This window comes from Erythrolamprus reginae, chromosome 5 (assembly GCF_031021105.1).
Source record: "Erythrolamprus reginae isolate rEryReg1 chromosome 5, rEryReg1.hap1, whole genome shotgun sequence".
Classification (NCBI taxonomy): domain Eukaryota; kingdom Metazoa; phylum Chordata; class Lepidosauria; order Squamata; family Dipsadidae; genus Erythrolamprus; species Erythrolamprus reginae.
The window spans coordinates 17,874,424-17,902,414 of record NC_091954.1 but is presented as its reverse complement, the minus strand read 5'-3'; the positions used below and the strand labels follow the sequence as shown (position 1 = coordinate 17,902,414).

Sequence of the window (27,991 nt, the reverse complement as noted above, 5' to 3'; positions counted from 1 at the left end):
GGGATACGAGTCGAGCGTCCACTAGGTGGCGCAAGAATTCCATTTTTTCCAGTTATCTCGGCGCGAAAAGCAAAATCTAAATGCATTCGTTCGAGATACGAATTGATCAACATACAAGCTCGGCTCTGGCATGAATTAAACTCGTATGTCGAGGTACCACTGTAGTTTTAATTTTGAACCTCCATTTTATAGCTACCAATTTATATGATGATTTTATTTAGTTTTATTGTACACGTTTTTATACTGAAATTGTATTTTTAGTGTTTTGTTTATTATAAATCACCCAGGCACCTGCAGCTGTTGGGCGATTTTAAAATGTAAGTAAATACTTGCATGCTTGCAGGAGGAAGAACTAAGCAAAGTCAGTTCTCATAAAACAATTGAGCATAGTCAGTGTCTGAGTGGTCCTTGGTGCTCACTGAGCTTAGTTGTTTCTTGGAGATGTTTTATTACCAAAACTAGACAACATCATCAGCGTTAGCCAAGCACTGCTAGAGATGCAAGCTCTATAGCAATACTAGAAGTGATGATGTTACCTGTTGTCGTTAGCTCTGCCCCAGCTCCTGCCCCAAGGACTGTGGATGTGGGGGAGACATCCACATGCTGCAGGCCTGTTTTGCCCCCCCCCCGTGGAATCTGATGATAAAGGCTTCTCTGACCAAGAAGACATGAGTGACAGGGAGGAGGAGAGTATGGCAGACAGCTCAGAAGGAGATCAATTATCTAGCTCCTCCTTGGATTCAGAACAAGCGTTAATGATACAGCCACGCATGCGGAGAGCGATGCATAGGCAGCAACAACTGAGAGATTATTATCAAAGAAAATGAGGCCACCTGTGGTTGGGTGGGGCTGTGGTCATTAGTAAAGCTGCTATAAATAGCAGCCTGTGGGTTTGGCCATTGTGGAGCTTTATCTGATCATTGTGTTTCGTGACTGCTTTACTGACTTTGATCTTTTGTGTGCTGCTTTTTCCCCGCTTTGAAACTAAACCAGAGCAAAGTGTGTTTCACTTTGTGAAAGAAGAAGGACTGTGAATTGCCTCACAGCTGCAAGCTAAGTATCACAGAACTGATAAGGGACTTGTACAAATTACCAGTTTGTTTGGAGACAAGTACTCTTTGCTATACCAAAATAGGGCTTGGTTTAAGTGAATTTTCATTATAAAGAACATTGTTTTGAATTTTCAAACGTGTGTGTGTCTGAAATTTGTACCTGTGAATTTTTGGGAGGAGTCTACCAGAGAGCTTGACAGAACATTACCTAGTTTATGTAATGAAAGTTCTGCATGAAAACAAGCAAGTTCAGAGCGCACCAAGCTCCCCACATTTCAACCCTAACCTAAAAATGTTCCCCTTTATTGACAGCCAATGTCTATGTTATTCTTTCATGAAGAAACTGGTTAGCAAGAATTAGAGGAGACAAGAGAGCCTCTAATACAGTTTAATTTTAACTTGCGGCATAAATGGGAAATTCTCAAATAAGAAAAGACACAAGAAGATGAAATACACAGCAGGGAACCTGAAATATGGTTGTTATAAATTTAGACTGGATTCCTTCAAGGACCAATAAGTTGTACACACAGTAATTTTCACTGTAAAGCAGAAGGCTGAATATCTCGTTCTTAAGAAGTTTACTGCTTCAGGGACAAAATTATTGCCGCTTCAAGGTAGGAAATTGAATGGTTGTTGGATATCTTTGAGGAGCAACCAATTAAAGCTTTTCTTGGTTTCCTAGTAAAGGGGGGGAAAAAGGAAGACTCTTCCAAATCCTTTATTTGTTCCGTGTTCATAACATCCATTTTTCAATTAGGCTTGCATTTACTACATTTCTCAGTAAATGCAATGATTTTGGCTCTGACAAAATTAAAGGTTTTGTCATTGCAGGCTCTTAGCTGCAGTAAGCTGCTAGCACTTGGAAAAATCACCTTAGGACTATCAGGTAGGAGATAAAATGAATGTATGGTCGGCACATAAAATGAAAGATGTGGTTTTAGTTGCCAAGGACATTGCCAAGGACCGGGAGTCACTGCTCACAGTCACTCATGCCCTCATCACCTCGAGGCTCGACTACTGTAATGCTCTCTACGTGGGGCTATCTTTGAAAAGTGTTCGGAAACTTCAGATCGTGCAGAATGCAGCTGCGAGCGCAATCATGGGCTTTCCTAAATATGCCCATGTCACACCAACACTCCGCAGTCTGCATTGGTTGCCGATCAGTTTCCGGTCACAATTCAAAGTGCTGGTTATGACCTATAAAGCCCTTCATGGCACCAGACCAGAATATCTCCGGGACCGCCTTCTGCCGCACGAATCCCAGCGTCCAGTTAGGTTCCACAGAGTGGGCCTTCTCCGGGTCCCGTCAACTAAACAATGTCGTTTGGCGGGACCCAGGGGAAGAGCCTTCTCTGTGGCAGCCCCGACCCTTTGGAACCAACTCCCCCCAGATATCAGAGTTGCCCCCACCCTCCTTGCCTTTCGTAAAGTTCTTAAGACCCATCTCTGTCGTCAGGCATGGGGGAACTGAGACATCTCCCACAGGCCTATACAGTTTATACTTGGAATGTTTGTGTGTGTGTCTGCTTTTAATAATGGGTTTTTTAGTGTTTTTTAAATTATTAGATTTGTTTTTTACATTGTTCTTGTTATTGTTGTGAGCCGCCCCGAGTCCACGGAGAGGGGCGGCATACAAATCTAATAAATAATAATAAATAATAATAATAATTGCAGCTCATTTTTATGTGATGAAATGAATATGGACTTAATAAAGTAATAAGATAACTAATAAGACTTAATGTTATAAGAAGGAGGTAATATATACATTCATAGCTAACATCTTTTGGATTGCCTCCCAGAGTGGCACTCCAAGAGCGGCACTCCTGGTTTGAAATGGAGGTCTTTTCATGTATAAAGATATAGAGTGATACCTCGTCTTACGAACTTAATTGGTTCCGGGATGAGGTTTGTAAGGTGAAAAGTTTGTAAGACGAAACAATGTTTCCCATAGGAATCAATGGGAAAGCGATTAATGCGTGCAAGCCCAAAACTCACCCCTTTTGCCAGCCGAAGCGCCCGTTTTTGCACTGCTGGGATTTCCCTGAGGCTCCCCTCCATGGGAAAGCCCACCTCTGGACTTCTGTGTTTTTGTGATGCTGCAGGGGAATCCCAGCAGCGCAAAAACGGGGGCAATGCTTAGATCTTATTTAAGGCATCTTAGTTCTAGGCTTTCTAGGCCCAGGATTGTTAAGGTCAGTTCTTCCTTGGATAATAATTATTGACATTTTATGGTTATAATTTTATTGTTATAATAGCTTATAAATTATCAGTTTTTAGATTTTAGATTTTTAGATTTATACATCCAGAAGGCCCTCTGAGTCAAAGTCCCTCAGATAAGATGGACCAGGAAGAACTTCTTCATTTTCCTATCATTTTCTGTCTCTTTGGTTTCATTTGTTGCTTCATGCACTTTACCATGAACTCTTCCTCCAATCTATGACCCAATCTTCCAAAAGCCATGGTCACCATTATATGGGGTCATAGATGTTGACTTTCGATGCTTCCATTGCTCTGGTCAATAACATCATCCATATAACCCATGTTACATGCATTGCTCCCTACTAAAAACAGGTATAGTAGTGGTCAGTGTTGGCACATTTTGCTCAGCATGCTAGAAATGCATTCCATTCCTAGGTTTACTCCCAGCACATTCAGAACATGTTATTTTAAACAAGCTAGGAACTGGGGTCTAAGGACTATCTTGCAGGCTAAGATACCATTATTTTATTTTTTTTGCAAGATCGTGGCTGAAACTCACAAGGCTTTCCCCAACTAGCCAAGACACATAAAAGGTGGTAATATGGAAAGAGCCAAATATTGAATAGAGTTTTCAAATGTTATTTTATTATCTCGAAGCACTGTTAAGAGTGAAATACAAGAAGAAGGAGCACACATTGTGCTAGTGATGATTTCAGGATCATCACAGGATGATTTCAGTTAGTTTTGGCCCCGTTTATCTATTTTGCCATGGAATGAATAAATAATACAACACTCCGTGGCCTGCATTGGCTGCTGATCAGTTTCCGGTCACAATTCAAAGTGTTGGTCATGACCTTTAAAGCCCTACATGGCATTGGACCAGAGTACCTCGGGAACCGCCTGCTACCGCACGAATCCCAGCGGCCGATAAGGTCCCACAGAGTTGGCCTTCTCCAGGTCCCGTCGACTAAACAATGTCTTCTGGCGGGCCCCAGGGGAAGAGCCTTCTCTGTGGCGGCCCCGGCCCTCTGGAATCAACTCCCCCCGGAGATTAGAACTGCTCCCACCCTCCTTGTCTTCCGTAAACTACTTAAGACACACCTATACTGCCAGGCATGGGGGATTTGAGACACCTTTCCCCCAGGCTTATTATAATATATGTTTGGTATGTATGTGCTGTTTGGTTTCTAATTATGATAGGGTTTTTAGTTTTTTTTTAATATTAGATTTGTGCCAGCATAATATTGTTTTTTATCGTTGTTGTGAGCCACCCCGAGTCTTCGGAGAGGGGCGGCATACAAATCTAATAAATTATTATTAATTATTATTATTAAAGTGATGACCAAATTGGATTTAAATTACAGTATAATTCTGTATGGATGGTCTGCCTTTGACAGTTATGGGCATTTGAATGACCTCACTTATATTTTTATTTTGCAGGTGGAGCTTTGAAGATAACAGCAAAAACATTCACTGACGATCCATGTACTTTATCTAAAAGAGAGGCTGTTGTGCAAATAGCACGTGCTCTTTTGGCTGCTGTCACCAGACTTCTTATTCTGGCAGATATGATTGATGTTTCATACCTGCTGCAACATCTGACCACAGTGAGTAGCAATCATGAACAGCAAATATATATATATTTTTCACAAGTTTCTTACTTTTTAGATGAGTGATCTATAAATAACTGTTGAATTAAAGTCCTCTTTATTTATAGGTGGACTAGATAGTTCATCAACCAGATGCCTAACAGTCTATCCTTCACCTGTACTCTTTTTGTTGATTTAAGGTCTTTAGAAATGTACATACTGCTTTGCCTCTTCATGGCTCACAAAGAAGATAAGTAATTCTTCATCTAATGCTTACATCCATCAGAATTCAGCATAGCAGTGCTTCCTGTATACCCTTGTTCTTATTCTTGTAATTAGTGATGGGCGAACCCAACGGTGTTTGGGTTCGGCAAGTTCGGATGAACTTTAGGCAAAATTCAGCCGAACCCGAACTGACCCTGAACTCGAACCCGAATGGGGAATCCCTCCCACGAAGAGATTCCGGGGGCGGAGCTTTGGAATCCAGGAAGTGATCACCTTGGCGTCCTTAGCAACCTGCCAGTGACGTCAAAGCTCCGAACGCTGAACACGACCCCGAACTTTGTCCAAAGTTTGAAAAAATTTCGGGTTCGTGTTCGGCATACCGAACACCGCAAAATTTGGTATGGACCTGAATTGTGCGGGTTCGGTTCACCCATCACTACTTGTAATTCATGCATTGGCAACCTTTGGTCTTGAAACACTATGGTATTGTGTGCTGGAAAGAGTTCCTAGAACCCTTAGATTATCCACAGTTGACCTATCCAGATTCCTAAGAGGTCAGTAAGGGGTCAGTACAAGTGCAGTAGAGTGCCTTCCGTCCCCTGTCCTATTGCTCCCCTATATCTCCTATACCTTTCTTCTATTCCTATATCTTTTCTTCTATTCTTTCATTGATATGTTCTGTTACTATATCTTCTTTTCTATTCTTTCATAGATATATTTTACTATGAGTATCTCCTCTATAACCTTCATCGTGTATTTTGCTATGTGTATGTATACCCACTAAAACCCTCATTGTGTATTGGACAAAATAAATAAATAAATAAATATCTAAGAAAGAATAGAAGAGAAGATATAGGAATAAAATATATCAATGAAAGAATAGAAGAAGAGATATAGGAATAGAAGAAAGATATAGGAGATATAGGAGAGCAATAGGACAAGGGACGGAAGGCACTCTTGTGCACTTATGCACGCCCCTTACTGACCTCTTAGGAATCTGGAGAGGTCAACCGTGGATAATCTAAGGGTAAAGTGTTTGGGGTTTGGGGATGACCCTATGGAGTTCCACGCTTCGACAACTCGGTTACTGAAGTCGTATTTTTTACAGTCAAGTTTGGAGCGGTTAATATTAAGTTTAAATCTTTTGTGTGCTCTTGTGTTGTTGTGGTTGAAGCTGAAGTAGTCGCCGACAGACAGGACGTTGCAGCATATGATCTTGTGGGCAATACTTAGATCATGTTTAAGACGTCTTAGTTCTAAGCTTTCTAGGCTCAGGATTGAAAGTCTAGTCTCGTAGGGTATTCTGTTTCAAGTGGAGGAGTGAAGGGTTCTTCTGGTGAAGTATCTTTGGACATTTTCAACAGTGTTAATGTCTGAGATGCGATATGGGTTTCAATCAGATGAGCTGTATTCGAGGATAGGTCTGGCAAAAGTTTTGTAAGCTCTGGTAAGTAGTGAGAGATTGCCAGAGCAGAAGCTACGCAGGATTAGGTTTACAATCTTCTTGGCTATGTTATTGCAGTGGGCTTTGGCACTTAAATCTTTTGTTGTTGTTGTTGTTATTATTATTATTATTATTGTTGTTATTATTATTGTTATTATTATTATTATTATTATTATTATTATTATTATTATTATGTCAGTACAACACAGCAAACAAGATCAATATGCTGGACTTCGTATTTCATCATCAGTCCGGCGCTTCCCAAGCACCTAGGACTGCGTGATGTAGCGGCGAATTATGTTTGCCGATCCCAGTAAAGCGGCCTTTTGCAATTGACAGATGGAGATTTTGTCAATTCTGATGGTTTTCAAATGTCCGCTGAGATCCTTTGGTACTGCGCCCAGCGTGCCAAGTACCACTGGGACCACTTTCACGGGCTTATGCCAGAGTCGTTGCAGCTCGATTTTTAGATCTTCGCATTTCACTAATTTCTCTAGCTGCTTCTTCTCAATTCTGCTGTCTCCCGGGAGACGAGACGAGTTGTAATAACACTTCATGATTCTGCGATTCTCTGACATTGAGAATTTCTGCCGCTTTTTGATTTGTAAGCTTTGTTTGTTTTGTTCCTGTAGCTTATTTGTCGATGGCTGCCCAGGTTCCACAGCAGCCACCGCGGTCCTTTTTATCCTGGGCGATGACCGAGCGAGTATGGACTTATTTTTGTTTTGTCTTTCCATTAGTTTAAATGGGTTAGGTACGTTTAGTCTGGCTCCTCTGCTTTGACCACTCCGGCAAGGTTAGACCTACCAGTAGTTTACACTACTACCGGCGCAGCTCTCAGCTTCATTGAGGCACACAAGCCCCACTACCACGACAAGGCGTACCCATCAGTGGGGTTGTTGTTATTATTATTATTATTATTATTATTATTATTATTATTATTATTATTATTATTATTGCCCTATTTTTAGCAGCCATCCGAGTCAACCAACTTATATACCTAGGCATGCAGCTCACAAGTGGACCTCAACATAGCATAATCACCTGTTCAGCTGCTGTTTTTGTAATAGTCCCAACATGAACATTTTATTGATTTCTGTGGCATCATATTCATTCACAAAGCATATGAGGTACTCACCAACACATCTTCCTGGACACATTTCCCCCTGATTTCTTTTTAGGTGGTTCTTTTAGAAAAGCAGCACTTTGGTGCACTCTTACCAGATAAAAGTCTTACCTACAATTGTGAGATGCTAGGCAAAATGAGGTCATTTCCTCCCTTTTATCATCACATTCTCCTTCTTACAGGCATACTTTAAAATCAAAAGTTGCTTGGCTTTTTGAGTATCCTTTTTTTTAAAAAAATTGCTGTCTTCACAACGGTAGCCATTCCAACTTGTAAATTATCTGCTTCTTTCTTTTCCTCCTCTGCTGATAGACTTGAGAGTGTAGATTTATGTTATTTAATTTACTTCCTGATTCCATCAATCATCTTCAATCCAGACCCTTGAAATCTTTGATCATGGGAGTTTGTAGATCACATGATCCATCAAGATGTTTCTATGGTGAAATTTGAAAAGCATCTCATCAATTCTGTATTTTTCTGTAGCAAATGTTCTTAAAAGTAACCATGTGTTGAAAAAACAAATGTTTCAACCAAAACAGCAGTCTTTCTGCTGCTGTAAAAAAAGTAATTTTATATAAATGTAGGCATAAATGTAGATTTTTGGCAGTTTTTTTTTAACTATACTTTTTTTCACAGATCCCAAGAAAGTTATACTGTAAATCAGAGGTGGGCTGCTAAGGTGGAACAGTGACATGTGCTCACCTCCGTGGCTCTGAGTGCTAGCATATGCCAGCGCAATTATGCTACTACACCTGTGCAATAAAAAAATCTGAAGTTTTGACTTTTACCCTGTCTGGGTAGGTCACCCGGGCAAATATCTAACAGTCACAGTTCCACCTTAGCAGCCCACCTCTGTTGTTAGTGTGTCTTCTATTTCACCCCATTTGTTCTCCTTTTCATTTTTTTGTGTCCTCCTTTCCTTGCTCACATACCTGGTAACCAGGGCTGGGTTCCAGTAACCTTTGCTACTGGTGTGCATCGCGACATTTCATACACACACCGTTCCTCGGCTTGTGCCTGTGCGCGGGCGTCCCCTTCTGTGATTTTACTTCTACGCATGCTCAGAAGGATATTTCAGCCCGAAACACAGCTGAGGAGCTGATCAGCTGTGCTTCAGCCAAAGAAATAAATGTTGGTATTAACCTTTGGGTGGGTGGACAGGCGGGCTTTTCTTCAATCCAAACCTGAAAAAAATGCAGAAAATTCCCCAAAAAAGATGGCGGCAGAAGGGCATAGGCAGTATTGGAACCGCCACACCAAAATTACATCACCAGCAGGCCGCTACCAGTCCGCACATGCTGGCCCATACCAGTAGGAACCCACCCCTGCTAGTAACCCTAGTCTCACTATAGTCTACTTCTAACTGGTAAGCATTCTAGACCTATACATTGGAGGCAGAGATCACCTATGTCATCTAAAGCAGTGTTTCCCAACCTTGGCAACTTGAAGATATCTGGACTTCAACTCCCAGAATTCCCAAGCCAGCATTCGCTGGCTGGGGAATTCTGGGTGTTGAAGTCCAAATATCTTCAAGTTGCCAAGGTTGGGAAACACTGATCTAAAGAATGCTAAGAGTGGCATAGTTTTTTGTTAGCTTAAGAAAATGAAAAATCGATGAAAAAATCTTGTGGCACCACAAAAGTTGTGCTTTCTGAAAAAGCAATGGGCTCTGAGATTGGGGGAAAGAGAATTTGCAGGCTGGAGGTTAACCTGTTTATTTAAATATTATGCATATGCAAACATATTAAAAACACAATTTAAACTTATCATGGTAGCAGATGGAACCTGCCATTGTAGTAATATGAGTTGCAAATATAAATAGATAATGCAACCTCTCTAATAATTTCTACTCCTTTCCCAATAATGCCTATAAATAGGTAATACTGTATGCTACCTATAAAGTCAAAATAGTGCAAGAAGTAGTAAAGTTGGGCTTTGAAGAAGCATGACAGAAACAGCATTGATGCTTTTGTTTAATGAGTTTATAGTCTTAATGAATTTGCATTTGTTAAGTTTGTTTGTGAGAATAGGAAAATGAACACAACAACAAGGGGACACAATCTGAAGTTAGGTGGGGAAAAGATCGAAAGCAACATGAGAAAATATTATTTTACTGAAAGAGTAGTAGATCCTTGGAACAAACTTCCAGCAGACATGGTAGATAAATCCACAGTAACTGAATTAAAACATGCCTGGGATAAACATATATCCATCCTAAGATAAAGTACAGAAAATAGTATAAGGGCAAACTAGATGGACCATGAGGTCTTTTTCTGCCGTCAGACTTCTATGTTTCTATGTTTCTAATTACTCTGTAGAATTTGCAGGCCACTGAACCATCTCTATATTTGAATTCTGGGCCATCTCTGGTCACTTCAATGATTTCATCGGCTGGAATTTTAGATGCAATGATTTTTCGAATTTGATCTATATCAGGTTCATTTGTGACTTCGAACCCAAAAAGAATTGCATTCTTCTGTTTTTGTTCACGTTCCAGGGTGTCTCTGATGAGTAGGGAAATGTCGTTAGGATGGTTAGTGGATTGTTGAGGTAGTGGATGTTGTGGGTGAACATATGGTTGAGGTAGTAGTTGTTGGACGTATGGTGGAGATAGTGATTGTTGCTGCTGAGTTGGAGTATAGTTTAGATCAGTGATGGTGAACCTATGGTAAGGGTGCCATAGGTGGCACGCTGAGCGATATCTGCTGGCACGCGAGCCGTTGCCCTAGCTCAGCTCCAACGTGCATGTGTGTGCCGGCCAGCTGATTTTTGGCTCACGCAGAGACTCTGGCAATCGCACACTACTGACTAGAGCCTACAAAACTTATGCCAGACCCATTCTCGAATACAGCTCATCTGTCTGGAAGCCACACCACATTTCAGACATCAACACTTTCAAAAACGTCCAAAGATATTTCACCAGAAGAGCCCTTCACTCCTCCACTCGAAACAGAATACCTTATGAAAATAGACTAACTATCCTGGGTCTTGAAAGCTTAGAACTGCGGCGCCTAAAACACGATTTAAGTATTGCCCACAAGATCATATGCTGCAACGTCCTACAGGTCAATGACTACTTCAGCTTCAACTGCAACAATACAAGAGTACGCAACAGATTCAAACTTAATATTAACCGGTCCAAACTTGACTGTAAAAAAATATGACTTTAACAATCGAGTTGTTGAAGCGTGGAACTCATTACCGGACTCTATAGTGTCAACTCCCAACACCCAACATTTCTCCCTTAGACTCTCCACGATTGACCTCTCCAGGTTCCTAAGAGGCCAGTAAAGGGCGTACATAAGTGCACTGATGTGCATAACGTCCCCTGTCCAATTATCTTTCCTTTTCTCATATATCTTATATATTCTCTCCCTCTCATCTACTTCTCTTCTTTTTCACTTACTATCCTTATATATACTACTTATTGTCTATTTTCTTCCATATGTATTGTATATTGGACAAAGAATAAATAAAATAAAATAAAATAAAATAAATAAATAAATAAATAAATAAATAAATAAAATAAGACGTCTTTGGCTTCCAGAGAACCTCTGGGGGGATGGGGAAGGATTTTTACCTTCCCCTGGCTCCAGGGAAGCCTTTAGAACTTTATCCAATGTTTGACTACTATTTCTGCCTTTAAATTTCCTGACAAATTAACATTTTCAGAAATTGCGTGACATAATTTTAATCCAAATCATATAGATACCCATATATTACAATTTCATGCACTGCGTCTTTCAGTCCAGGTTTAATATGTGTTGGATATCAAAGAAGATAAATAGTTTGCTAAAACCCATTTAAGGTTTTGGTTCTTTTGTCCGCACGTTTTAGACCGTCTCTTCCTTGATCAGCAGTTTCATTTTGTAGTGAACAACATAACCTTTAAAATTAATTTTAGTTCAGTGATCAAACCTTCCATTTTATCCTATGAAAATTGCAAAACCCCTGAGCCATGGAGCTGGGAAGCGCAAAGTCTCCTCATTTCTTCTCCGATGATTAATGACAGGTCTTCCAGCTAAGATCTTTTGTGAAGAAGTGCTATTGCTATAATATATTGGTGTTACTATTGTATCGGAACACACTTCAGGGGAAAGTTTACAGGCACATATGAGATATATTGTCTTTTTAATTGATGAGCACTAGCAAACATTCTGAGAGAGATGCTATAAAAATGGGTGTAGGTGTTCAGGGTTTCTGAAACACTGCTGTGAAAATCAAATGTTTTGATTTTTTGGGGTGGGTGGGTGGAATCAGGACAGCAGTTAAGAATATTTCAGTTGCTTCAGGGAGCTCTAAAATATAATTTATTTTATTTATTGGATTTGTATGCCCCCCCTCTCCGCAGACTCGGGGCGGCTAACAACAGCAGTAAAACAGTACAACAAAAATCCAATACTAAAAAAACAGTTAAAAACCCATTATATAAAAACCAATCATACATATAAACATACCATACATAAAATTGTGAAGGCCTAGGGGAAAAGTGTATCTTAGTTCCCCCATGTCTGGTGGCAGAGGTGGGTTTTAAGCAGCTTACGAAAGGCAAGGAGGGTGGGGGCAATTCTAATCTCTGGGGGGAGTTGGTTCCAGAGGGTCGGGGCCGCCACAGAGAAGGCTCTTCCTCTGGGTCCCGCCAAGCGACATTGTTTGGTTGACGGGACCCGGAGAAGACCCAATCTCACACTACTCACAAGAGCCTACAAAACTTTTGCCAGACCCATCCTCGAACACAGCTCATCTGTCTGGAACCCATGCCACATCTCGGAAAACGTCCAAAGATATTTCACCAGAAGAGCCCTTCACTCCTCCACTCGAAACAGAATACCCTACAAAAATAGACTAACAATCCTGGGTCTAGGAAGCTTAGAACTACGGCGCCTAAAACATGATTTAAGTATTGCCCACAAGATCATATGCTGCAACGGTCAATGACTACTTCAGCTTCAACCGCAACAACACAAGAGCACGCAACAGATTCAAACTTAATATTAACCGCTCCAAACTTGACTGTAAAAAAATATGACTTTAACAATCGAGTCTTCAATGGCACTACCTTATAAATCAAATTGAATATATGAATTTTGGCTCCAAATTTCTCAATTTAATTAAAACCATTTATACTACTCAATCGGTTAAAATCCTTTTCAATAACGATATTACAGACACAATCTCTATAACCAAAGGCGTGTGCCAAGGATGCCCTTTGGCCCCACTCATTTTTATTCTGGCTATAGAAACATTCCTGAAATCTATAAGAAACAATCCACAAATTCAGGGTATCACGATCAAGAAAGAACATTACAAACTACAGGCCTTTGCAGACGACATTGTATTTATCTTACAAGATCCCATACAAACAGCACACATTCTATTTGATGAAATACATAAATTTGGTGAAATATCCGGTCTGCAAATTAACAAGAATAAAACTCAAATTTTGACAAAAAATATGATACCAAAAGATATACTTTCCTTGGAAGAACTAATTAGAATTAAAACCACAAAAAAAATTAAATATTTAGGAATTTGGATGACCTCAAATTATACTACGATTAAAAAGGATAATTATGAACGACTTCTTAAAGAAATACAACAAGATTTCAATAGATTGTCAAAACTAAATCTATCCATTATGGGGAAAATATTTGCTATAAAATCGAACATTCTTCCAAGGTTTCTCTATCTATTTCAAGTTGCCCCAATAAATTTGAAGAAATCTTTCTTTAACACTCTGCACAAACAAATAAAGAAATTCATTTGGACAAAGAAAAAGGCCAGAATAAAACTGAAAAATCTTCAAGATCATAGAGCCAAGGGCGGACTTGGACTCCCGGATTTCTACATTTACTACCAAGCCACAATTCTAACAATGATAAAAGATTGGATCACTCTCAAAAATACAAGACTCCTAACTTTAGAAGGTTTCGATCTTCTTGCTGGGTGGCATGCTTTTTTAACAACAGATTACCACAAAATACCTAAATACTTTAAAAATCATTATTTGCGTAAAACTCTAATAACAATTTGGTTTACTATAAAAAAAAATTACTATACTTCAATACCAAAATGGATATCTCCCAACGAATTACTAATTTTTCCTAACCTTTTCTCCCACACCAAAATTCTGAGATACCAACAATTACTTGATAAATCAGATGCTCTTATATCTAAACAACAATTGAATGATCAAGGAACTAACATAGATTGGCTAACATACTTACAAATTAAATTAAAATACGAGCAACACAAAAAACAATTTGGATTCCAAAATGACAATGTGATAGATACGATTCTTTTCGGCCCCCCCACTAAAATGATTTCAAAACTATATAATTACTTACTAACACAAGAAAATCCTGAAGAACAAGTGAAAGGCTGCATGATAGCCTGGGCTCAGAATTTTGGGTATACGATCAACTTAATCGAGTGGGAGAAAACCTGGACATTAAACTACAAAATGACAACAGCAATGTCTTATAAAGAGAACCAAATAAAAATGTTTTATCGATGGCATTTGCCCCCAGCAAGAATATCCAAAATGTTCCCCAACCTTTCACCTACCTGCTGGAAATGTAAAATTAAACCGGGAACATATTACCACACATGGTGGACATGCCCACTTGCGCAAAAATATTGGACAACAATCCAAAACCTAATTGACCAAGTCATGTCAATTAAATTGCCACTTAAACCCGAGCTTTACCTTTTAGGTATATTTAGACAAAACCTTACTAAATCACAAAAATATCTCATTCTACAAATTATAACAGCAGCTAGAATATCGTACGCCTTCTTTTGGAAACGTGATCAAATACCTTCTTTATTTGTAATAATCACAAAAATCATAGAGTGCGCTGAAATGTCAAAAACAGCAATGGAAACACAAAATAAAAAAGATTCAGAATATTATGAAATATGGGGAAATTGGTATAAATGGGTTTCTCAAAAAAAATATCAAAATTACTTATTGTAAAACTACTATTTCTCAAACTACCAAATGTACCTTCAAACACTTAAATCAACTTCAAACCAATTTAAAAATTGAGCACCAAAAACCAATTAAATTTGCAATAAAATTCATACCATATCTCTTTTTATCTGTCTTTCAACCAACTCAATATACATTATAACATTAACAACTTCCATCAACAAAACTAATTCTTATAACATATTTATCATACTACTTATATACTCCCCATACTACTTCCAGACAAAAGTCGTCCCTAAAAACGTCTGCTAAACGCAGATTTTTCTTTTCTTCTCCTTTCCTCCCCCCCTTTTTTCTTTTTCTTTCTTTCTTTTCTTCTTTCTTTCTTTCCCTATCTCTTTTTTTATCCCTTTGACTTAGAAATATTTCTAATAACTTGTTATTAGTTAATACATATCAAAAGAAGTATAACATTTAACTTTAGAAAACTTTTCATTTTCCTTATTTACTCGCTATTCACGGTGTGTTTATAATGTTTAGGAAATATAATATTTCTGTTAAAAAGTTGACTTAATGTATACACACAACGATTAAGAAATATAGTACTCCTTCTAAGAAATATATGTATTATAATCTATATGTACCACAATGTATAACTATACTCTTCACTTTAATTGTTTGACTTTGTACCCTCTCCCTTTTCTCTCTTCCGCCCTACCCCAGATTTCCTTTCTCCCCTTTCCTTCTCTTACTTCCTTTTCCCTGTTCATTATATTTATTAATAAAGTATATTTTCAAAAAAACAAACAAAAAACAAACAAACAACCGAGTTGTCGAAGCGTGGAACTCATTACCGGACTCAATAGTGTCAACCCCTAACCCCCAACATTTCTCCCTTAGACTATCCACAATTGACCTCTCCAGGTTCCTAAGAAGTCAATAACGGGTGTACCTAAGTGCACTAGTGTGCCTTTCGTCCCCTGTCCAATTGTCTTTCCTTTATCTCATATATCGTATATATTTTCTTCCTTTCATATATCTTCCCTTCTATTTTCACTTTTATCCTTATATATATTACTTCATGTTTATTTTCTTCCATATGTATTGTGTATTGGACAAATGAATAAATAAATAATAAAAAATAGAAGCATTCGTTCTAAAAAAATAGTACAACCAATGCTGCTTGATAAAAAATTCCTATTGTCCCCCCTATCCTGATTAAAGAAATTACTTTGTAAGTTTTACAAAATATCTTTTTGTTAGGTGGGGTGTTTGATTTGAATTTTTTTGTGAGTGGTGTATTTGACTGTTTTCCTTCACTTTGTATTTGGCATTCCAGGCAATTTTCTGAAATAAGGATTTGGAATTGGTGGCAGAATACTGTTCCCATGAAATATTGCTACCTTATTGCATCAAGGCCCCTTAGCTATATGCCAGCAGTTGATTGATTTGGTTGGTTTTATTCATTTGGAAATTATTCTTCCAGACTATTCGGCTAACCCTGGAGGTTTAATAAAAAGTATAATAATGAAAGAATTAGAATTATTAAAAATCTTCATGAATCTCAATTACATCCCATTGTTTCTAACATCCCATTACATTCTGGCAGTATTTTTTCACCTTTGCCGCTTTAAGAAGAGTGGAACTCAACTCCCAGAATTCCCCAACCAGCATGTTCCACCTCTCTTAAAGCTGCCAAGATTGAGAAAAATTGTATTTTGGCTTTTATTTATTTATTTATTGGATTTGTATGCCGTCCCTCTCCGTGAACTCGGGGCGGCTAACAACAGTGGTAAAAACAGCATGTGACAATCCAATACTAAAAACAGCTAAAAACCCTTGTTATAAAACCAATCATACATACAGACATACCATGCATAAATTGTAGAAGCCTAGGGGGAAAGAATATCTCAGTTCCCCCATGCCTGACGGCAGAGGTGGGTTTTAAGGAGCTTACAAAAGGCAAGGAGGGTGGAGGCTATTCTAATCTCTGGGGGCAGTTGGTTCGAGAGGGCTGGGGCCGCCACAGAGAAGGCTCTTCCCCTGGGTCCCGCCAAATGGCATTGTTTAGTTGACGGGACCCGGAGAAGGCCCACTCTGTGGGACCTAACTGGTCACTGGGATTCGTGCGGCAGAAGGCGGTCCCAGAGATAATCTGGTCCGGTGCCATGAAGGGCTTTATAGGTCATAACCAACACTTTGAATTGTGACCGGAAACTGATCGGCAACCAATGCAGACTGCGGAGTGTTGGTGTGACATGGGCATATTTAGGAAAGCCCATGATTGCTCTCGCAGCTGCATTCTGCACGATCTGAAGTTTCCGAAAACTTTTCAAAGGTAGCCCCATGTTGAGAGCATTACAGTAGTCGAGCCTCGAGGTGATGAGGGCATGAGTGACTGTGAGCAGTGACTCCCTGTCCAGATAGGGCCACAACTGGTGCACCAGGTGAACCTGGGCAAACGTCCCCCTCGCCACAGCTGAAAGATGTTTCTCTAATGTGAGCTGTGGATCGAAGAGGACGCCCAGGTTGCGGACCCTCTCTGAGGGGGTTAGTAATTCCCCCCAGGGTAATGGATGGACAGATGGAATTTTATACAACACTTGTTTGATTAGACAGAAAAAGCAAGACATCTGAGACTGACCAATGAGAGCCTAAGACAGAAGGGATGTTAGGATACAATGGTGACTGTCTCTTGAAGGACAACATCAAAGATTGTCCACAATTTATTCCAGGCTACCCAGACTTGCTTGATGCTGGGAATTTAATTTTTGTTTCAGTAGTTGTATAACCCATACTTTTCTTCTCATTGCAAGATCCATTTTCTGCTGAAACATCACAGTTTATTGCCATTCACAGCAATTTTCTTCTCTATCAACTTCAGCTTACCAGAATTTGGAATATTCTTGTTGTTTCAGAGGGCATTAATTTTTATGTCGTTATATTCTTTTTTAAAAATGATTTTTATTTACATATAAACAATTAAACAAATAAACAATAACAACTTACAGTACAAAAAATTAAAAGACGTGAATGTAGTATGTCTCCTCACCCCTCCTGAGGCTGGCTCACTTGACAGCCTCCTTATTTTAATTTTTAGCGGTATTCTAACCAATGGTTTCATCCATGTCATATATTTTCTGATTTTTTTGTTCTTGTTTTACAATTTGAAAACATATATTTCATTAACTAAACAGAGAAAAAGGTTGTGTTTAATTCTTTAGTGGTTTGCACTTATACCATTTTGTTGTCACGTAGCACTACTAGTGGTCGTTTTTTTGTTCAACCATGTGTAAAAATCCTTCCAAATTGTATAGTATTTTGAGTTGTCTTGTTCTTTTAGCTCCATTGTGAGCTTATCTGATTCAGCACAGTCCAACATTTTTTTTTATTAAGTTTCATTCATTTGACATAGCTTCATTTTTCCAGAATTGAGCTATGGTTATTCTTGTTGCTGTTATTAAATGTTGTATAAGATAATACTGTTCCTTTTTCATTTGATTTTCAATGATGCCAAGCAAAAATATTTCCGGTTTCATTTCTAATTTAATCTCAGTTATTTCTTTTATCCATTTTTGGAGTTTCAACCAAACTCCTTTAACTTGTCTACAGGTCCACCACATATGGAAATATGAGCCATAATTCTCTCCACATTTCCAACAGTTGGGTTTAAGATTGCTGTACATTTTTCCTAGCCTTGCTGGTGGTATATTTTAACTGCGTTTTCTTTGTATGAAGTGGATTTTGTAATTTTGTGGTTATATTCTCAACATAGTATACAAATAACAAGCTTTCATTTTCTCCCCCACAGTCAATACTCTCAAGTCTTTCCAACTCCACATTTTTATTAAAGACTAGCTGATAAATTGACGTTGCTTGGGTATTTATTTATCCCAATCCTGCATTAGACAGGAAAAGGAATGAATTATATCTATAGTGCAGTGTTTCCCAACCTTGTCAACTTGAAGATATCTGGACTTCAACTCCCAGAATTCCCCAGCCAGCATCTGCTGGCTGGGGAATTCTGGGAGTTGAAGTCCAAATATCTTCAAGTTGACAAGGTTGGGAAACACTGCTATAGTGTCAAATAATTGCCCTGGGAAAAGTCTACAGGGAACAGCCTTTGAGGTGATTATCTGCATTAACAGCAACTCCCCCAACAACTTGCCCTCTTTGCTTGAAGCTGAGGGCCTACACACACACACACACTTTGTACATGTATATAAATAAAGTTTTGATCAAGCATTATGTGTCAAGCCGGGAATTCGGGAAACTCAGGCAGTTTAAATGTATAAAAGAGTTTATTGCAAGCTCAAGCTTTCTACAAGAATCTGAACTACTAATGGCTAAAGCAAAGCAAATTAGCGGTGAAGAAGAGTCAGTGGAATTTGAGGTGGGCTGGATTTAGATGTGGGTATGAAGGGACTCGAAGTTGATGATATATTTGACAACCAAATTAGCCAAAATAAGTCTGTTTCCCACAAGAAGCTATTTTTATAATTGATTCCAATAGCGTAGAATAAAAGTTAATGTTAGCAATTTATTTGAACTCTTAATCTATCTATAACTTTGTTAGATCAAAATTTTATTTAGCTTTTTGTTGTTTGTTTCAAATTCTTCTAATTAATTTTTCTTTTGAAGATAAACTCCCTCAATGAAGACTGAGATGTCTCTAGTTACAGTATTTTTCCGTGTATAAGTCACTACATTTTCCTTAAAATAGTTACTTGAAAATGGAGGGGCGTCTTATACACAGGAGGCCGAGGAGAAGGAACCACAGGCCGGATTAGCCTCTATCTCAGGGGCCTCCAACCTTGGCAACTTTAAGACTTGTGGACATCAACTCCCAGGATATTTTTTGTGAAACAGGAAAAAAAGTGATATTATGGTATATAGATATTAATAGATTAGGTTTTGAAAAGGGATGTTACGTTGTAACCATGCAGAAAGAATTGAAAGTAAAATTTATTTATATATGCTATAAGTTGAAAGTTATTCCTTTTTATGTAGTGCTATTTTTTATTTTATTTTATTTATTTGTCAAAAACATGTACAAGATAGTAGGTATTGGTGTAAACATAAACATAAGCAAAGTGTCAGGTGTGCTTCCCTTCAGAGCCCAGGAAAGTAAAACTCCAACTCCATTTGATAGAGATGAGTACTTTTACTAGACAAGAAGTGAAAGAAACGAAAGGAAAGCAAGCTCTGAAGGAAAAGGCGCCAAACCCACCCAAGTAACACCCCCCCCTTGGACCATCCATCCAATCCCAATGTCTCAAGGTGTCAGGTGGGCGAGTCGGCTGTTATGTTTTCCACATCTGGGCCACTGAAGCCATTGACCTTGAGCAGGTTGTAAACAAGTCCATGAAACAAGCTGAGTCAGAGAGAATGATGAAAATAACCCTTCCTTAACAATATTTGAAACTTCAAATAGGGTAACCACCGATGCACTCCCCCACTCCCAAAAATTAATTAAACCTCCCCCTCCCTCCATTATTATGGTGGAAGCCAGGTCAAGAAGAAATGCAGGTACAGGTAAATTTGGACAATAGGATAATAGGTCCAAAGACGGGCTACAAGAATGGTGGAAAGTCTTAAGCATAAAACGTATCAGGAAAGACTTAATGAACTCAATCTGTATAGTCTGGAGGACAGAAGGAAAAGGGGGGACATGATCGAAACATTTAAATATGTTAAAGGGTTAAATAAGGTCCAGGAGGGAAGTGTTAGGAAAGTGAACACAGGAACAAGGGAACACAATTTGAAGTTAGTTGGGGGAAAGATCAAAAGCAACGTGAGAAAATATTATTTTACTGAAAGAGTAGTAGATCCTTGGAACAAACTTCCAGCAGACGTGGTTGGTAAATCCACAGTAACTGAATTTAAACATGTCTGGGATAAACATAGATCCATCCTAAAATAAAATACAAAAAATAGTATAAGGGCAGACTAGATGGACCATGAGGTCTTTTTCTGCCGTCACTCTTCTATGTTTCTATGTAAGACAGGGACAGTAGGCACAATGGTGTGCTTACGCACTATTTTATATATATATAAAATATTTTTTTGCTGAAATCCGACATAAACACAAACACACACACACACACACACACACACACACGCACACACACACAATTTTCCTGTATTTATGTTGTTTCTCCCTTTTTTTCTTTTCTATTCTGTTTTTAGATTAGTAATTCTTGTTGGTTTTTAATCTTTTTACTTTAAAATTTAATAAAATTATTATTATTATTATTATTATTTTACAAAAGCACTTGCTGCCTATAACCATCTGCTGCATTTGAAACATCTGAGAGGTAACAGTTTATGTTCTGGCAGCAGGATTATATCATGCGGAGAAATTCTGGAATTTGTGTTTTGAATGTTGCCAATCCAACAGGTGGATGAAAATAAAAAGAAAGCTATAGCAAAGGAAGCCCTGAACTAAGACTAACCTGAAAAACAACCTTCCATTGTTATTGATAGTCAGTTCTGGCATAATGTTGTGCTTTAATTAAAAGGGATTATAATTTTTTTCAGAGAGGAGAGGTCCAAGGGAAAACATTTCAATAAAATAGGTCCTGCCTTAAAATAGGTGTTTATTGCTAATGCAGATTTGGGCCGTATCCATGGTGTTGCCTGTCATGTAGTTGAATATTTGCATGCCATTATTTACCTCAGTATCAATACACATACACTTTTGCTCTTGTAGAGATATTGTATGAGATAATGATCCAAATTATTTGCACTGCTGCTGGTGCTTAAATGGAAAATTAATGTCAACCTTTTAAACTCAATATGAGCCCGAGCAGGAACACTCACAGGATGGCCCAAAAAATCAAAATGGTGGCTGCAACCACATAGATGAAATACATAGTTTATATATAAAAAAGGGACATGGATTCATTTGCATGGTCACTGCCACCATACTGACTTTTTTAAATATCTGTGGAGATCTCAGAGCCCAGCTGAGGGTCCTGTAAAGCAGGGGCCTCAACCTTAGCAACTTTAAGACTTGTGGACTTCAACTCCCAGAGTTCATCAGCCGGATTTGGCTGAGGAATTCTGGGAGTTGAAGTCCACAAGTCTTATAGCTGCTAAGGTTGGAGACCCCTGCTGTAAAGCATAGCATGAACTTTGAAATGACTCCAACCTCTCCCTTGCAGGAGCTGTTTTCCTTTTTTGAAATAATGACAATTTAGAATTCCTCCCCCCTCCAAATTTCACTTCTCCATGATTTGGATTTCCAGAAAACTACTGCAGCCAACCTATAATTGAAGGGAAAGCAATCATTCTTATCGTCCCTGACTGAATTCACGTATTCTCCAGGGTTTTCCTTTTGACTGCCAGCTCCTTGCTTTGGATGCTGACATGTTGGCTGGATGGTGAATTTGGAACAACCAGCTTCCTTTCAGGCAACACAAATGTGGAAGGAGTTTCCATTGTTTGTTCGGCTGCTTTTGCTGGTAGAAGGAGCCAAAGTAGAATGGTTGGGCGAGGTCTATATGGTCCTACATGTTAGGGCATAATTTTGACTATCTGTGATATGGACATGTGGATCTTGATGTGTAAATTTGGAGAAAGACAGGTGCTGAGTCTTGTAATGCCATCTAGCAATCTAATGCCATCTAGCAATCTATCTGGACCGGGACTCACTGCTCACAATCACTCACGCCCTCATCACCTCGAGATTCGACTGCTGTAACGCTCTCTACATGGGGCTACCTTTGAAAAGTGTTCGGAAACTTCAGATTGTGCAGAATGCATCTGCGAGAGCAATCATGGGCTTCCCTAGGTATGCCCATGTTACACCAACACTCCGCAGTCTGCATTGGTTGCCGATCAATTTCCGGTCACAATTCAAAGTGTTGGTTATGACCTATAAAGCCCTTCATGGCATCGGACCAGAATATCTCGGGGACCGCCTTCTGCCGCACGAATCCCAGCGACCGGTTAGGTCCTACAGAGTTGGCCTTCTCCGGGTCCCATCGACTAAACAATGTTGTCTGGTGGGTCCCAGGGGAAGAGCCTTCTCTGTGGCGGCCCCGACTCTCTGGAACCAGCTTCCCCCGGAGATTAGAATTGCCCCCACCCTCCTTGCCTTCCGTAAACTCCTTAAAACTCACCTCTGCCGTCAGGCATGGGGGAATTGAGGCATCCCCCCCCCGGGTCTACACAATTTATGTATGGTATGTTTGTGTGTATGTCTGCTTTAATAATGGGGTTTTAAATTTTTTAAAATTTTTTATTAGATTTGATATGAATTGTTTTATTGTATTTATTTATTTATTATTTATTTATTTATTATTTAGATTTGTATGCCGCCCCTCTCCGCGAACTCGGGGCGGCTCACAACAAAAATATAAACAATCGTACAAATCCAAATAGATTCAATAAATTTAAGTATTTAAAATAGTTTTAAAAAGAACCCCACTATATTAACAAGCACACACACAAACATACCATACATAAATTGTACGTGGCCGGGGGAGGTGTTTCAGTTCCCCCATGCCTGACGACAAAGGTGGGTTTTAAGAACTTTACGGAAGGCAGGGAGAGTAGGGGCAGTTCTAATCTCCGGGGGGAGTTGGTTCCAGAGGGCCGGGGCCGCCACAGAGAAGGCTCTTCCCCTGGGGCCCGCCAACCGACATTGTTTAGTTGACGGGACCCGGAGAAGGCCCACTCTGTGGGACCTAATCGGTCGCTGGGATTCATGCGGCAGAAGGCGGTCTCGGAGATATTCTGGTCCGATGCCATGAAGGGCTTTAAAGGTCATAACCAACACTTTGAATTGTGACCAGAAATTGATCGGCAGCCAATGCAGACTGCGGAGTGATGGTGAAACATGGGCATACCTAGGTAAGCCCATGACTGCTCTTGCAGCTGCATTCTGCACGATCTGAAGTTTCCGAACACTTTTCAAAGGTAGCCCCATGTAGAGAGCGTTACAGTAGTCGAATCTCGAGGTGATGAGGGCGTGAGTGACTGTGAGCAATGAATCCCTGTCTAGATAGGGCCGCAACTGGTGCACCAGGCGAACCTGGGCAAACGCCCCCCTTGCCACAGCTGAGAGATGGTTTTCTAATGTGAGCTGTGGATCGAGGAGGACGCCCAAGTTGCGGACCCTCTCTGAGGGGGTCAATAATTCCCCCCCCAGGGTAATGGACGGACAGATGTATGCTGTGAGCCGCTCCAAGTCTACGGAGAGGGGTGGCATACAAATCTAATTAGTAAATAAAATAAAATAAAATAAAATAAAATAAAATAAAATAAAATAAAATAAAATAAAATAAAATAAAATAAAATAAAATAAAATAAAATAAAATAAAATAAAATAAAATAAAATAAAATAAAATAAAATAAAATAAAATAAAATAAAATATGAATGAATGAATGAATAATTAATTAATTAATGGTGAGGCAGACAACTTTCATTACAAAAGAGGAAGGCTTCGGGAGTTGTATTTTCTGCCCAGTAATATAACTCAGATGTAGCAAGATGCTAATTCAAATGAAACTGATTTTAGGCGATTTGTTCTTAGACAAATCGAGATGTTCTTTTCCCCCCTACTTCTTATATGGCTGCAGGTACAGAGAATGCTTATGTCTTTTCGAAATGTATCCAGTAAATCAGAACTGCAGAAAACCTATCAACATCTTCAGAAAGAACTGAAGAAGCTGGACCATTTGGCATTTAAGCGACAACAGGTAAGAAATCAAAGAATATTAATAAGATCGACCATCTAGGTTTCTTTTTCACGTGGGTCTTCTTTGAAATAATGTGCAAAGGCAGAAAACTCAAAGAACAAATGATTTAAGGCTCAGTTTGGAAACAACTACTGTACATAACTGTTTTTCAATGAATCTGCTGAATTGTATCCAAATATCTTAACTAAGGTGAGATTTTAAGGTAAGGCTATGCAAAATAAATGGATGAGCCATGGTGGCACAGTGGTTAGAGTGCAGTACTGCAGATTACTTCTGCTGACTGCTAACTGCCTTACAATTTGGCAGTTTGAATCTCACCAAGCTCAAGGTTGACTCAGCCTTCCATCCTTCCACCGTGGGTAAAGTGAGGACCCAAATTGTTGGGGGCAATATGTTGACTCTGTAAACCACTTAGAGAAGCATTGTAAAGATGTATATAAGTCTGTGCTATTGCTACTAATCTTATTTTTATATGAGTAGCCAGCTAATTTCTATATTGCTCTGATTGGTAATCTTTTTGGAAATAAACAAAAGAAGCATTTTAAACATTAAGTAATTTTAACTAATTTTACTTTAAAAATATTTCCATTCAGTGGCTTTACCCCATAGACTTTTTATTTTAAAGGATGTCCTTTAAAGAGTTTTACGATTTAGTGTTCAGCATCATTTCTGATTTAAATTTTAAATAAGTTATCAATAAAGTATTAGTTTTAAATTCACTCTCCATTCAGTTACAGTGCTTTTAATTTTATGGAGTAAGTCATTCTAGTGAACCCATTTTGTTCGATGTTTTTCAAACTGGATTTCCAGTCCCCTATGAGATCTTAAGTTCTAAGTGAGGACCAATTTGTCTCGTGATTAAGGTCTCAGGCTAGATATGAGGAGACTGTGAGGTCTACTCCTGCCTTAGACTCAAAGCCAGGGGTATGACCAAGGGTAGCTCAATTCAATTCAATTTATTAGATTTGTATGCCGCCCCTCTCCGAAGACTCGGGGCGGCTCACAACAATAATAAAAACAATATTCCAGCAAAAACAAATCTAATATTAAAAAGCACATAAAACCCTATCATATTTAAAAAAGCAAACAACATATACATACCCAAACATAAATATTAAAAAAGCCTGGGGGAAAGGTGTCTCAACTCCCCCATGCCTGGCGGTACAGATGGGTCTTGAGTAATTTACGAAAGACAAGGAGTGTGGGGGCAGTTCTAATCTCCGGGGGGAGTTGATTCCAGAGGGCCGGGGTTGCCACAGAGAAGGCTCTTCCCGTGGGGCCCGCCAAATGACATTGTTTGGTCGATGGGACCCAGAGAAGGCCAACTCTGTGGGACCTTATCGGTCACTGGGATTCGTGCGGTAGCAGACGGTTCCGGAGGTACTCTGGTCCAATGCCATGCAGGGCTTTAAAGGTCATAACCAACACTTTGAATTGTGACCGGAAACTAATCGGCAGCCAATGCAGGCCACGGAGTGTTGCAGAAAAGTGGGCGAATCTAGGAAGCCCCACGATGGCTCTCGCGGCCGCATTCTGCACAATCTGAAGTTTCCAAACACTTTTCAATGACTCAGTGACTCAATGACTCTCAGCTCTAGTAAGCAGGCAGTGGCAAACTATTTCTGAAATATTGACCAAAAAAATGCAGGGATCTGTCCAGGAACTCATTAGCGCGTGTGCGTGCATACACACACACACTGCACACACACGCACACACACACACACACAGATGCCTTCTCCCAAATCTGGGGAGAGAACAAGTTAAAGGAGCCTAAGGAGAAGGGTGGCATTAAAAAATTCAATCAAGCAATCAAGCAATCAATCAAACAGACAAACAAACAAACAAACAAACAAACAAGAAATGAACAGAAATATGGATATATCATAGGTGGATCCAGCAGGTTCTGACCAGTTCTGGAGAACCGGTAGCGGAAATTTTGAGTACTTCGGAGAACTACCTCTGATTGGCTCTGCCCCCATCTGTTCTTTGCCTTCTGAGTCCCAGTGATTGGGAGGAAATGGGGATTCTGCAGTAACCTTCCCCTGGAGTGGGGATGGAATGGAGATTCTGCAGTATCCTTATTTATTTATTTATTTATTCATTCATTCATTCATTCATTCATTCATTCATTTATTTATTGGATTTGTATGCCGCCCCTCTCCGTGGACTCGGGGCGGCTAACAACAGTGACAAAAACAGAATGTAAAAATCCAATACTAAAACAGCTAAAAACCCTTGTTATAAAACCAATCATACATACAAACATACCATGCATAAATTGTAGAAGCCTAGGGGGAAAGATTATCTTACTTCCCCCATGCCTGACGGCAAAGATGGGTTTTGAGGAGCTTACGAAAGGCAAGGAGGGTGAGGGCTATTCTAATCTCTGGGGGGAGTTGGTTCCAGAGGGTCGGGGCCGCCACAGAGAAGGCTCTTCCCCTGGGCCCCGCCAACCGACATTGTTTAGTTGACGGGACCCGGAGAAGGCCCACTCTGTGGGACCTAACTGGTCGCTGGGATTCGTGCGGCAGAAGGCGGTCCCTGAGATAATCTGGCCCGGTGCCATGAAGGGCTTTATAGGTCATAACCAACCAATCCTTCCCATGCCACGTCCATTAAGCCATGCCCACCAAGCCATGCCACGCCCACAGAACCGATAGTAAAAAAAAATTAAATCCCACCATTTGATATATCTATTTTGAAAACGTCACCTTGGATATCATGATAGACAGTTGATTCCATGGCTGAAAAGGCTGATGAGAAGAGAAATGGAAAAAGGATGAGGGAATTAATTCAGTTTTGCAATAAATGAAATGTACTCTAGTGTTGCCTAAACAGATTTCATATCCTAGAAAATTACTTCAGATCTAGAATATGGATTAAATAACCAGTAAGTACTACTGGTATTGCATAGGAGGCACAATGTTCAAAACAGTTGGGTTTGTAATATATAAACAAGCTAACAATGAATATTTGTTCGTATTGAAGTACTATAGCTTTAAGAGGCTGTGTTGCAAATTGCCACAAGAGGGAGCCAGAAAGCATGATTTTCTCTCTCTGCTCTCCCTGTTCTTTCTGCTGATTCACTATGACTGATGTGGTAAGCTCTGTGTGTTCAATGATAGTTTGATGTATTTGTAAGCTGTAATGTATGTCTGATATGTAAGACAAAGACAGGCTTGTAATATTATTATTGTATAGAGATATTGACTGATGTGAATGTGTATGACCGAACTGTTTAACTTGGCTGTGCTATTTATAAAGTAAACTTTATAAACTTTAATATACAGTGATACCTCGTCTTACAAACCCCTCGTCATACAAACTTTTTGAGATACAAACCCAGGGTTTAAGATTTTTTTGCCTCTTCTTCCAAACTATTTTCATCTTACAAACTCAAGCTGCTGCCACTGGGATGCCCCACCTCCGAACTTCTGTTGCCAGCAAAGCACCCATTTTTGCATTGCTGGGATTTCCCTGAAGCTCCCCTCCATGGGAAACACCACCTCCAGACTTCCGTGTTTTTGTGATGCCGCAGGGGAATCCCAGCAGTGCAAAAACGGGCACTTCACTAGCAGTGAAATCGCAGCATCACAAAAACACGGAAGTCCAGAGGTGGGGTTTCGAGGATTTCCGTGTTTTTGCAATACTGCAATTTCGCTAAGGCTCCCCTCGCTGGGAAGCCCCACCTCCGGACTTCCGTTGCTAGTGAA

The 27,991-nt window shown here is 39.5% G+C and overlaps 1 protein-coding gene across 4 annotated transcripts in view; it reads left to right on the top strand.

Moving 5' to 3' along the window:
- Nucleotides 1-27,991, top strand: part of CTNNA3 (catenin alpha 3) — a 1,220,185-nt gene that overhangs the window by 40,925 nt on the left and 1,151,269 nt on the right. For all 4 annotated transcript variants that reach the window (XM_070752167.1, XM_070752166.1, XM_070752168.1 and 1 more), the window contains exons 4-5: nucleotides 4,692-4,858; nucleotides 24,158-24,277. In XM_070752167.1, coding sequence (XP_070608268.1) covers nucleotides 4,692-4,858; nucleotides 24,158-24,277 — 287 coding nt within the window. The remainder of the gene's footprint in view (nucleotides 1-4,691; nucleotides 4,859-24,157; nucleotides 24,278-27,991) is intronic.